Here is a 14,051-nt window from a genome sequence, read left to right as displayed (position 1 = left end):
CTTGAGCTGAATTCAAAAACTTAGAATAGGAAGCTCATTCTGTGTTGTTGACGCATATCATCCTCTAAAGCTAATAATACTAATCCGGTTAAAATATTCCAATCTTCCTAAATACGTTTGAATAAAGCAGCAGGTAAGCATTAATGACCAGCATACGCACACCACCATCATCATTGGATTATTCGAGAATGTATCGCCAATGTTCCAAAACTACTTATATTGATCAACAGCCATCAACACTCCATCACCGAAAAACAATGCAACATAAACAACCTTCATGTTCATCAATTATAAAATATTTTTTTAACAGGCAGTGCCAATATCACATTGTGTGGTGGTGTCATAAATGATATGCAGCATACTGAAACTTTAGTTGATACAGGTAATAAATTACACTGGTATTCTTCAACATTATTCCGCCATCTCTTTCAACTTAGTTGAAATGGTTTAAAAAACCAAAAAGTATAAGTTTCATCATCAAGATACTTCAAGAGAGAATACAGTTGGTTAGCTTAGGTTGACAACCAAAGCAGTGCATAACACACCCCAAGCTTTCCAAATATCGATCCTGAATGCTAAAAACAATACATATCCGAAAACCTGGAATTACTTCCTTCCTCGGTTAAACCTCTGCAGTTGATAATTGATACTTCCCCAAGACTTTCTGTTCTTTTTACTCTGAAAAAACAAAATTGAAGTGATTTTTTTTCACACTACTTAATTTTAATGTTAAAAGGTAAAAGCAACTAAAAGTGTAAACCTGAAAAAGTTAGATGGCAACAAAAGATGCTAGTTTTAATCAAACTATGTTCATGTTACCTGAGAATCCATACAGGCATTTAATAGCTCCTTCTGACGAGCACAGGCTTCCATGTCGCTGTGGTTTGCAGCCATACAATTGAGCAACATTGCCATTTCCTTCATGCAAGGCTTATGAAGTGAACCAAATCTCTTGGGGTTGATAAAAAGCGTACCAGCTTTCCGACCCATTATCCTTCAACTTCACATATATCCAGGAAAATGTAAATTTCCTTCTCAATTGATACAGATAAATCAACATGTAATAAAAACCCATAATTGAAAACTTTGTTTATTAAAAATAAATTACACATGAAGAACAGTTATAAATGAACGGTCAACACAACAATCTAATGCAGTTGGTCATTTTGATCACCAAAACAACTTAAAATACTGCAGTAGTGCCTTGTGCTTAATGCTATTATTACAAAGCATAAGTCATGAACACGGAGCATCATGATGTTCTTTTGCATCATGTTAATAAACAAAGTAACAAACCATAGACCTCTAAATTCTCCTCAGCATGTTTGGTTGAGAAGATGGGGGAGGACGAGAGAAGACGAAATTAACATGAGAGGAGAAATAATTTTAAATAATGGTTGACCCACTTTAGTGTTTTTCATTTATTTGTGTATGTGTACTCTTTTCTCTTCCAAATTGCAAATAAGTAACAAATAACTAATGCAAAAGGCAATGCAAGGGCAATTTGCTGTTGAGATTTGCATTTCAAATTTCCAAACAACACCGCACCAAATCCCCTGCTCACAAACACACTTCGCCCTTAGCTCTCACCTTATTAGTATTGTTACATTAGATCCTACTCAACCTAATTACTACTTCATTTTTATGTCAAATTTAACTCTCATTTTTTGTTGTTGTTCAAAAGGTCCAGAACTAACTATTATACATTATAGCCAATAAAGGAACTATTCACACCTGAGAGGTTGGCCATACATACTTAGGTAGAGTATCGGCAGAAGAAGAATGAGGTACACCTGTACTAATACATTAGCATCGGAAGAAATGGAGTGAAATTGTTGATACCAAGGACTAGACCACTGTGTTGAGTTGAGAAGCTTTACGTGAATTCTTTTCAGCCGTTGGTGGGGACCATCGAGTATTGGGGGCGTTAATACCCTTTATGAATATATACTCATAATATATTAATTCCCTTTAGTATGTTAGGCCCATGCTGGAAGTGGTGGTAAAACCCAACCATGTGATAAATTAATTTGACGCGTCCTTGAAAGGTAGGGCATTCTGTAGATCTGAGAACTTTAATTTGTCGACTCTGTCCACATGATCACACATTTTTTTCACTAACTGAAGGCCTTAAAGGTCAAAAGAATTGACAAGTTGGGGTTTTGGAGGAAGCCAAAACTGATTTGAATACAATGCTCTAAAATGATGAAGATAATGAGACTATGTTGGCTGGGTGCGTGCAAACTGGGACTTTGAATAATGTTTGTACATAGCCACTACAAACTTTAGTTCTTTAATAGGAACTTTAACAATATCATTTTTCTATTAGACCATGTATTATCATCATGTTGATTCACCTATCTCTTTGAACCGAGTCTGTGTTATCGATATTCAGTATGGATTTGACTGGGTGGAAAATAAAGTAACATGATCAACAAATCTATATATGTACGGAATATGTAGTAGAATTCAAATATGAAAATAAGGAAGCATTCAGTAAGAATCTAAGTTATTTTCTGCATTATAACAAGAAGATGCTTGTTCTGTTTCTGGATTGTATTTAATCTATGCATTTTTAAAAACGACCTTTAATCGTGTATGCTTCTAAACTCTGTACCAAAATACCAACTTCTTGACCTTGTATTTCTGTTCCACGCTTCTAATTTTCTCTGTGTTGGTCCTGCTCTAAAATCAATGTTTTTCAAAACTGGACTTCCTCTCTATCTCTTTCTCCTGAATCAGGGTTATGTAAATCGCGATTCATCACGAGTTTACATTCCCACACCCTCGAACCTAATCAACTTTGCACGTAAAATCGTTTTTCAGTACGACAAAATCGCTCATGAGTTTAGAGTCGATTCAGCGAGTTCTGTTGGACACTAGCAAAAAGAAAAAAAAGACCGACACTGGATTTGTTTGTTCCTAGCTAAAGATTTATGCAGAACGCACCTGGTTAACAATTCCGTGGTTCAATGGTTCTCTTTCTTTCCGTTTTGGGTGTTGGTGTTGCTTTTCCTATCCCTCGAACAGACCTGTGGTGTCTTTCTCAGCCACATTCACCTTTCGGTTCTCCCTCCGATCTCACTGCATACTACTGCTTTGGGTAATTAGGGTTTTAGTGGTTTTTTCACTCCTCTGGTTATTCGCTATTGCCTATTGCTTCCTACACTCACAATTACTAAATCTACCCACAATAATAGTAAAAGACTTTTCTCATAAATATTATTAGAATATTTTAGGTTTAATCATTTTCGACATCCCTATTTATGTACGAATGTCTCAATTGGGTCCTCATTTTTTTAAAGTGTATCAAAATGGTCCCTAATTTTGAAAATTGATATCAATTGAGTCCTTTCCGTTAAGTTGGCTGGACGGCGTTAAAAAAATTGATGAGTGGATGCTGAGATGACGAACGAACGCTCGTCCACCAGCGAACGAACGCTCGTCCACCAGCGAACGAACGCTCGTCCACCAGAGAACGAACGCTCGTCGACCTCTTACTGCTGGACGACCGTTCGTTCCACACTGGACGACCGTTCGTTCCACACTGGACGACCGTTCGTTCGGTGGTCGACGAGCGTTCGTTCGCTGATGGACGAGCGTTCGTTCGCTGGTGGACGAGCGTTCGTTCGTCATCTCAGCATCCACTCATCAATTTTTTTAACGTCGTCCAGCCAACTTAACGGAAAGGACTCAATTGATATAAATTTTCAAAATTAGGGACCATTTTGATACACTCTAGAAAACGAGGACCCAATTGAGATATTCGTACATAAATAGGGATGTCGAAAAGGATTAAACCAATATTTTATAACGTATTTTTTCAAACACTTATTTCGTCATTAACTATTTTTCTGTGAATCTTGGTATTTTTCATTTAATTAATAAATTTCATTTATAAGTTTTTGTTATTTGAAGTGAAAATCATTTTAATTAAAACGACTCATTTTAATAATGTAAGTATTAGAAAAAAATAATGTGGATTAAAATATGGTTAACTAGAAAAATCATGTTAAAGCACGTGGTTGAAAGAAGAAATTAAAGAGGAGAAAGTGGAGGTGAACGGGGAAAGTCGAACATTAAATACTTAAGTGCTAATATTTTTTATTGAGAGGAGAAAATTTGTAAAATGTATACTTTTGTTTAGAGCGGTCAAAATAGGTCACAACTCGCGGGTCAATCTGGTCCACCACGGTTTCGAGCCAGATTGGGTATGAAAAAATTGTATTTTTTTTATGCGGGTCAGATTTCAACCCGGCTCATTTAAACTCGGCTCATTTAAACTCGGCTCATGCGGGTTAAACCCGTGGTGGGCCAGATTGGCCCACCAACCCACCTACCTAATTTTATTTTATTAAAATTTAATTTTAATTCTATAAAAAAATAATTATTTAAATTCCTTATTTTCAAAATTAATTAAACAACTTGGGAGTAAAATTTGGGAGTAAAATTTGTTTAGATTTAAATTATAGAAAGTTTGTAAATTTTTTTATTTTAAAAAAATTGTAATTAAGTAAGTCAATGAGCCAACCCATTTACCCACCAACCCGTGGTGGGTCGAGCCGGATTCAAATTTTTGTGACTCGCTAATAAATGAGCCGGGTTGGGTTGGCTCACACTAAGTGACCAACCCGTGGTGGGTCAAGCCGAATCGAGCCGGATGGCCCGTTTTCACAGCTCAACTTTTGTTATAAAATCTTTCCATAAAAATTATTGGACACTTACATATCCATATTTGAAAGGTATCTCTACCCTTATACAATTTGACACAAATGTTATTTTTAATAAGATAATTTTATTTTTATTAAATTGAGACAGTTTCGTTACTTACTAAAATAAGTAATTACAAAATCTCCTAAACCAAAAACTAAGATGTAGCCTTCAATTAAAAAACAACACAAATACAAATGTTGAAGTGCATGAACTTCATTACTATAAATAATTGTTCTGTATATTGAAATCGAAGATATAAGAGCTTTTTTTATATTGTCCTACAGCAAACATATTCTCGTGTTATACTATTATTATTATTTTTTATGATAATTAGTTTGAAAGCCATGTTTATGTAAGGATAGCTGCTAGTTTGTGTGTTTTTTTTAAAACAAATAGAGATTAAGAAAACAATAATAAATATTTGGCTTAATACCCCTCATGGTCTCTATTTTCGTTAGGTATGTTCGATTTGATCCCAGTTTTTTTTTTCTGTTCAATGTTGTCCTAAAGAATGTAATTTTTGTTAAATTTAGTTCTTTTTGCAAACGGCATTTAAATCGTTAACGGCAGACAGTCCAGGTGTGCACAAGACTAATGAGATGGTATTTAACTTCTGCCACGTCACCATCTTCTTCAACCTTCAGCCCAAACAGAAACCAAAACCCTACTTTCTCTCTAGTCACCTAACCCTAGCGCCGCCACCGCCCCTGCAGAGATCGTCCAAAGTCACCATGTCGCCGTGAAGCCGCTCCTGTAGAGAACCATGGTAGCCATCACGCGCAATCTCCATGGCCACTACCATCAAAGTCGCGATCTCCCCCAAATCACGAACCACCAAGTCTTCACCGTCAATAATGTCGCAAGTCACCCTAATCTCGAACTCCATTCAAATCTTCATTCTCGCGCATCAGCCATGAATCATCCAAATCGAGAGCTTCATCATCAGCGCGCGACAATCTTTGTCGTCGTGCAAAGCTCCAAGGCCATCATCCTCTCCAACCTGCAAAGAACCACAACGAAATCCAGAAAAATCCCAAATCAAAGAAACCTAGAACTGCGTCGCTGCTTGCCTCTACTGGCCACCATGAGTGCTTTTTTACACAACTAGGTTCGTCTTCTTCATGCTACGATGAGCCACACAATTCGCGAAATCATCCTCAATTGAAGCAAAACCGCGAGCAGCGTTTTCCTTCTTCTCACGGCGCAGGCGCATGAAGGTTTCCCCCAAATGCAGAACCCTAATTTTGGGCTGAAGGTTGAAGAAGATGGTGACGTGGCAGAAGTTAAATGCCATCTCATTAGTCTTGTGCACACCTGGACTGTCTGTCGTTAACGATTTAAATGCCGTTTTCAAAAAGGACTAAATTGAATAAAAATTACATTCTTTAGGACAACATTGAATAGAAAAAAAAAACTGGGACCGAATCGAACACACCTAACGAAAATAGGGACCATCAGGGGTATTAAGCCTAAATATTTTTAAGTTTATAATTAAGTTTTAAATAAAATCAACCTTAAAAATAATTTATATATTTAAAAAGTTAATATGTTTGTAGAATATAAATAGTAAATTTTGTAGAAAAATAAAGGATAAAACATGTGCAAAAATACAGTAGAATCTCTACAAGTATAAAAGATATACAAAAATATGTAGAGTTAACTCACTAAAAATACAAATCAGTGATTAAAATAATATATTGTGTTGTACTAGACTTATCTAATTAATGCATTGACAAATTTGTTCAATATGTGTTGTTAGACTTGTTTAATCAGTATATGGACACACTTGTCTAATATGAATTGTTACACTCGTCTAATATGAATTGTTAGACTCGTCTAATTAGTATATGACAAACTTGTGTATATTAGTATTTTGTATAAGAAGTGTTGATAGTTTTAAAACTGTTTTTACTAACTGTCATATACATTTTGTATATAACCTGCCTTGGTGCATTACCAATAACACACGTTATTCAATATACTTCTTTATTTTCCAATAGATTTGGTATCCAGAGCCAGGTCACTACGGACATGTGGTGCTTCTGAAATCACGTCTTCACTATGGTGGTTGGATAGAGTGGTTGAAGCAAAGAAAGAAAGAAAGGTTGCCAAGACTTCATTTCTTGATCAAGTCTAAGCGATTGAAGAATGGTGGGAAGTGATATTCCAACAACAAATCTTCCAGTCCTTACGGAGAAAAACTTGAACAGATGGGGCACACAAATGAGGGTGTTGTTCAAGTTCCAAGATGTGAGTGATGTTGTTGAAAGTGATGGGCAAGAGCTTGCTCTGGGCGCTTCAGAAGATCGAAAGGTTGTTGTCAGGAAGAAAGACAACAAGGCGTTATTCATAATTCATCAATGTGTTGATGATGATTATTTTGAGAAAATTCATAATGCAATTACTGCAAGAGAAGCCTGAAATATCTTGGTTCGATGTCATGCAAGGGTGAAAAGATCAAAAAGGTGAAAATAATGCAATTATTTAATTACTTACTGCATGAAATAAGTAAGTACAAAATCTCCTAAACCAAAAACTAAGACGTAGCCTTCAATTAAAAAACAACACAAATACAAATGTTGAAGCGCATGAACTTCATTACTATAAATAAATTGTTCTGTGTATTGAAATCGAAGCATAAGAGCTTTTTTTAAATTGTCCTACAGCAAACCTATGCACGTGTTATATTATTGACCTTTAACGTCACCCCGTAGACGTCGGTCCACCAAATAACCAATGTAAATTATTGACTGGTGGCATTTTCGTAAATAAGTGGGCATATAGACGTCTATTAGGAGGGGCCCCAACGTCTATAATACTATAGACGTCGGGGCCTCTCCTAGCAGACGTCTATATGGCTGACAGGGTAGGTGAGAAGTTATTTTTTCAGCCATATATACGTCTGTTAGGAGGGGCCCCGATGTCTATAATATTAGAGACGTCGGGGCCCCTCCTAACAGACGTCTATATGGCTGACAGAGGGTAGGTGAGAAGTTGTTTTTCCCTGCATTGCTTTTTTAATATGCTAAAAAGGTTAGCTTCTTTGTTGATAACTTTTTTGTATGCATGTTATTGGCTTTTGTGTATGCATGTTATTGGCTTTTGTGTATGCATGTTTTTGGCTTTTAGGTATGCATGTGTTATTGGCTTTTAAATATGCATGTGATAGTTGTGTTATTATAATTGGCATGTTAGATTATAAGTGTCAAATCATTGAGTGAAACTTAGTTCTCATTTGAAATTTAACACAAACGATTAATCTTTTAATCGTTTGTATTAAATTTTGAATTGTCCGATTGGACAGTTTGGGAAAATTATTTTTCATAATTTGCTATAACATGTACGTTGGAGTTTATGGATAAGATTGATAAAATTTCAGTTCAGTATTTGTTTTGTTCTCCAGATGCATATTATATTGTGGTCATCCTTGACTACTCTCATTTAGTGTATTTTGGAGACCAATGCGAAATGCTGCCGAAATCTTATCAAATTTATGATGTAGACTTCTTTGCATGTGTCTTAACAATTTATGAAAAATAATTTTTCTGAATGGGTAGGGCCTAACCTTGTGAGAGTTAAAAAACTGAAACTGATGAAGTATGTTACGAACATAGTATGGATTGAAGCTGGATGAATGAACGTCGCATCGGTGAAGAATATGAGAAGGCAGTTTCGGAGTTCTTGCAATATGTTGAACAAAATGCTAAGTCTGTAAACGAGACATATTTTTGTCCTTGTGTTCGTTGTCTTAATCAAATACGGCAAGACTTAGGCAATGTGCGTGACCATCCTATTCATGTTCGGCATAATGAGAACTTATACCGTATGGACTTGACATGGAGAATTACTAGACCAGCCTACCACGTCACGAGGAACGGATTATGTGGAAGAATGGATGAGTGATCATTTAGAGGACATGATACGTGATGTCGATGAAGATAATTTTGGAAGAGCTAATTTGTATGATTCTCTTATAAATGATTCATAGCAACCGTTGTTCCCAGGATTCTCGAACTTTACACGTCTGTCTGCAACTTTGAAGTTGTTTAGTTTAAAACCAAGGAATGGATGGACCGATAAAAGTTTCACAGAGTTGTTGGAGTTGTTGAAGGAGATGCTTCCAGAAAATAATACTCTACATATTCGTAGTTACGAGGCAAATTTTTTTTTATGTCCAATGGGTCTTGAATATCAAAAGATACATGCTTCTCCTAATGATTGTGTTTTGTACATAAAGGAGTTTGCTTCGCTAAAGTATTGTCCAACATGTGGTTTATCCCGTTTTAAAAAGAAATCTGACAGAAACATTGCTGATGAAGGTAATGATGGTGCATCTGCTAAGGTGATGTGGTATTTGCCTATAATACCTAGGTTCAAACGTATGTTCTTTGTTAAAGAAGATGCAAAGAACCTTAAATGACACTTTGTCGAAAGAAAGTGCGATAATCTTCTTCGACACCCAGCTGATTCACCACAATGGAAGAAGATTGATGAAAAATTTCCAGAATTTGCTGCAGATCCAAGAAACTTAAGACTTTCACTTGCAACTGATGGTATGAATCCTTATGGAAACTTAAGTAGCAAACACAGTTCATGGTCAGTTATGTTGATGATATACAATCTTTCTCTTTCGTTGTTCATGAAGAGAAAATATGTGATGTTGTCCATGATGATATCGGGTCCTAGACAACCTGGAAATGACATTGATGTTTACTTAAAACCTTTAATTGATAATTTGAAATTGTTGTGGGAAGAAGGGGTGGAAGTGTTTGATTCACATGTTGAGGAACAGTTCCGTTTGCGTGCAATGTTGTTTTGCACTACAAATGATTTCCCAACGTATGAAAACTTGAGCGGTTATAGTGTTAAAGGTCATTTCGCATGTCCCATATGTGAAGAAAACACTGGTTACCTTCAATTGAAGCATGGTCAGAAGACAGTATATACAAGACATCGAAAATTCCTTCCTCATAATCACCCTTATCGTAGATTGAAAAAAGTATTTAATGGAAGTGTTGAGGATGAAGTTATGTCCAGACCCCAGAATGGTGAAGAGGTGTACAACGAAGTCAATAACATTGACATTGTGTTTGGAAAACATCATAAAAGTACATTTGCAAAAAACATTTCGAAGAAACGATCAATATTTTTTAATCTTCCATACTTGTGTAAACTTGATGTTAGACATTGTATTGATGTGATGCACGTTGAAAAAAATGTTTGTGACAGTGTCATCGGAACTTTATTAAACGTGAAAGGGAAGAGCAAAGACGGAATAAAAGCACGACAAGATTTGGCTGACATGGGAATCCGATCTGAGTTACATCCACAGATAATAGAAAGACACACTTATCTGCCCCCAGCCTGTCACACTCTTTCTAAAAAAGAAAAACAAAGTTTTTGTAACTGTTTAAGAAGTGTGAAGGTTCCACAAGGTTATTCTTCAAATATTAGTAAACTTGTTTCTATGCAAGAGTTAAAGTTAGTTGGTTTAAAGTCTCACGATTGTCATGTATTGATGCAAAATTTTTTACCAATTGTTATTCGAGGCATATTACCTCCTTCTGTTAGGGGTATTCTGACACGTCTGAGTTTTTTCTTCAATGCCATTTGTAAGAAAGTTGTTAACCCTCGAGGTTTAGATCAATTGGAAAATGAAGGAATAAGACTACTATGTGAATTGCAAATATATTTTCCACCTTCTTTTTTTTATATCATGGTTCATTTGATTGTTCATCTAGTCAGAGAAATTCGAATATGTGGGCCGGTCTTCTTAAGGTGGATGTACCCAATTGAAAGATACATGAAGATCTTAAAGGGTTATGTCAAGAATCAGTTTCGACCAGAAGCTTCAATCATAGAGTGATACGTTGCAGAAGAAGCCATTGAATTTTGTTCAAGTTATATGCCATCTTGTGAACCCGTGGGTCTTCCCAAGAGCAGACATGAAGGAAAATGTGAAGGTAAGGGTGTTCGAGATGTGAGAATTCAAAGTGTTAGTAGAAAAGAAGTTGACCAAGCTCATTTGTACATCTTAAACAACACTGTTGATGTGATTCCTTACATTTCTGAACACGTTAATGAAATAAAGGCATCACACCCAAGAATGAGTGAAAAATGGCATCTTAATGAACATGTCAAAACCTTCTTACAATGGTTTAAGAAAAATATTTATGCGACTCCATATGTTTCTGAAATTTTATTGATGTTATCTCGTGGACCGAACACAGATGTCATTACATATGATGTGTACTATATAAACAATATTTCTTTTCAGACAAAGGTAGAAGATGACAAAAGTAGAGTTCAAAATAGTGGTGTTACACTACAAGCTAAAGTTGTGCACTTTGCAAGTTCTAAAGACAAAAATCCAATCACAGCATCCATGAGTTATTTTGGAATAATACAAGAAGTATGGGAAGTTGATTATGTCAGTTTTAGAGTCCCAATTTTCAAGTGTAAATGGGTTGATATAAATTCTGGTGTCATGACAGATGACTTTGGTTTCACATTGGTAGACTTGAACAAGATGAATTACACTGATTAACCATTTATCATGGCTAGTCAAGCAAGACAAATATTCTACGCAAATGATCCAACGAATAAAAAATGGTCAGTGGTTTTAGAAGGAAAAAACATGCAAGGATATGATGATGAAGATTCTCTTGATATACTTGAGACAACATCTGTTGCATCAAGACCCATTGAAGACTCAGTTGATGACGTTGGCGATGACATCCAGACAATTCTTAGTGATCACAATGAAGGGATATGGGAGAAAACAATATCTTAATAGGTTGTGATATTTTTTGTAATGACTTTATATGTAGTTTCATCATATTTGAATTATTACTAACCTTGTATATATTTTTCAGGTATGTCGGCCTCAAACTCAGGATCAGGACAGACCAGACGTGGTCGAGGCGTCACATGATTGCCAGATGTGACATCCGGACGCGTTGATGGGCAGATGAGACATGTTGACATTGACCCCAGATCAGGTCAGGCATCAGGGCCAAATGCTGATAGGTTTAGGAGTTATCTGCGTAAGTTAGCAAAAAACCATGTCTCTATCCTTCATGCATCTTGGGATGACGTCCCAAAGGTCGAGAAGAACCTCTTATGGCAAGATATTCAGGTCTGTTTACTTAAAAGAATTTTGATATACTTAATTCTTTTATCTTATTATGTCATTAACATGTTTTTGTTTTAAATAACAACATTATGATATTCCAAACACAATAAAGATTAGAAAGAAAGTGTTATCGCATATAGCGATAAGATGAAGGGATTTCAAGACAAGGCTGACATGACTATATGTCTTTGGAGACAGACAACATGAAAATCCATGTCAGCATTATACCTCCACAGAGGAGGAGTGGATACAGTTCCGTGCATCTAGAGAGTCTAAGGAATGGAAGGTATGTTTCTGAACATCTACAAAGTCTTTCATTGAGTTTTTATGATTTTACACTTATGAATATACATGGTTTCACAGAGTAAAAGGTTAGCCGCCCAAGAAAGGAAAAGGCTAAACGATGCACCACACTTGTTATCATGAGGTGGTTATGCAAAACTGGAAAAGAAAATTAGAAGGTCTCGAGCGGATGCCTTGGGGCTTGAGTCCCCAGACCTAGCACCTGTACCTGCTAGGTACGAGTTATGGAAGGCTGCGGACTAAATTTGATGGGAACATGACATCTTCCTCAGCTGCCTTGATCTCACAAAGAATTGTAAGTTCAAATTCTAAACATTGTTTGATTGTGTATTTATCATAGCATGTCTTCTAAGTAACTTAGTTTTTTTTATGTGCAGGATGAGTTGGTTGAGCAGCAGACTCAAAAAACATTTGTTGTCCAAGGTAGGGACGACATTCTAACAACGGCCATTGGAAAGCCCGAGCACCCAGGACGTGTACGTGGAGTTCCTGGGGCGATTGGTCTTTGTGACTACTTTGGCCCTACAGAGAAAAACACTCAATCAATGAGTCAGGAGGCACTGAGGCAGATGGATCTTCAATGGGAGGAAAGACTCAACCAAAGCATGAGATCAATGGAGCAACGATTCATGGAGCAGCTACAAGAACAAAAAGAAATACAAAGAGCGCTTGAAGAGAAGTTGCATTCCATGACGCAAGGCACCATGGGGCCCGCTAAAGCTTCCACACCACCTCGTGTCAACACTAGAGGATCATGCTCTGTTGTAGAACCTACTCAGTATAGCGGTCAATATGAGTTGTTGGTTGATAGGGATCCCCCACACATTGTGGCTGTCGGACGAGTGCTTGAGGGAGGGCAGACTATTCATGGTGTTCCCATATTACCCTACCACGTGCGTGTGACGATTGACAAGGTTCGGGATCCCCAGGCTCAGGTGCATGTACCCACTCCAAAAATTCATTTTGTGGGGTAGGTCATAGGATCATTTATAGCTTGGCCTAGAGCATTGATCATGTCACACATCGCTACTCCACAGGTATAATGTCTTTGTTATTAGTATTTCTATGTTAAATCTAAAAATATTTATTGATAACTTTGAAATTCTTATCTTCAGTTCACACGTCCTCAGAAGCATCTGATTCATGATAAAGTCATACATGAAGATGATGACATGGCTGAAGCGGAGGATGATCCTCTATCAAAGCTAATGACAATATTACCCAGGTTGAAGAGAGCACCATTATAACTATACTGGGATTTGAGAGTACTTGGTCTCCCCCCCATGTGCCAGTATATATCACATTGAATGATGCATAGGAGGTAATTGGGGGAGACAGGATGTTGAATATTTCCATCATTCAACTGTGGTGCATGTAAGATAGTTAATTTTGTCTTCCATATTAGTTTTATTTAGATTCCTAGTTTCTAACAACTTAACTTTGTTGTTTTAGGTACATGGACACAATCGTTGTAGACCAAGGTCGGTCTTCCATGTACGAATTTGTTGAACCTCAGACCATTCAACCTTCTGGTAACACACTTGAAAGCAAACAACATTATTTGCAAACATGGATGGATGAGTCAAAAAGAGACGTATACCTTGTGCCATACATTGATGTGTAGGTGTTGTTATATGTAAAAGTTCATTAAAGTTTACTTAATTAGTTAACTAACTATTTGTGATTCGTGATAGGTCGCACTAGCAGCTGATGGTCATCATTCCCAAACAATGTAAAATTATATGGTTTTGTTCGCTGCACAGGAAGATGAAAACTGACTTGAGAACCATGCTTCAAGGGTAAGTGTTTCTCCAAAAATGACTTTGAATTTGATGTTCACCTTAAACTTTTATGATAAATATAGTTATATTAATTTTACTTTGTGTTTTCAATCTAAATA

At 36.5% G+C, this 14,051-nt stretch overlaps 1 protein-coding gene across 1 annotated transcript; it reads right to left on the bottom strand.

Moving 5' to 3' along the window:
* Positions 1-258: 258 nt before the first annotated feature.
* Positions 259-3,152, bottom strand: LOC108319092 (uncharacterized). The gene is made up of 3 exons (XM_017550115.2): positions 2,950-3,152; positions 820-1,000; positions 259-678 (listed from the first exon to the last, which is right to left on the bottom strand). The coding sequence occupies exons 2-3, from the start codon at positions 988-990 to the stop codon at positions 607-609; spliced, it is 243 nt and encodes an 80-aa protein (XP_017405604.1). The 5' UTR covers positions 991-1,000; positions 2,950-3,152; the 3' UTR covers positions 259-606.
* Between the last annotated feature and the right edge of the window lie 10,899 nt (positions 3,153-14,051).

The sequence above is a fragment of the Vigna angularis genome, chromosome 1 (genome assembly GCF_016808095.1).
Source record: "Vigna angularis cultivar LongXiaoDou No.4 chromosome 1, ASM1680809v1, whole genome shotgun sequence".
Taxonomy (NCBI): domain Eukaryota; kingdom Viridiplantae; phylum Streptophyta; class Magnoliopsida; order Fabales; family Fabaceae; genus Vigna; species Vigna angularis.
The sequence above is the reverse complement of the archived record's forward strand: the minus strand, read 5'-3'. Positions and strand labels throughout refer to the sequence as shown.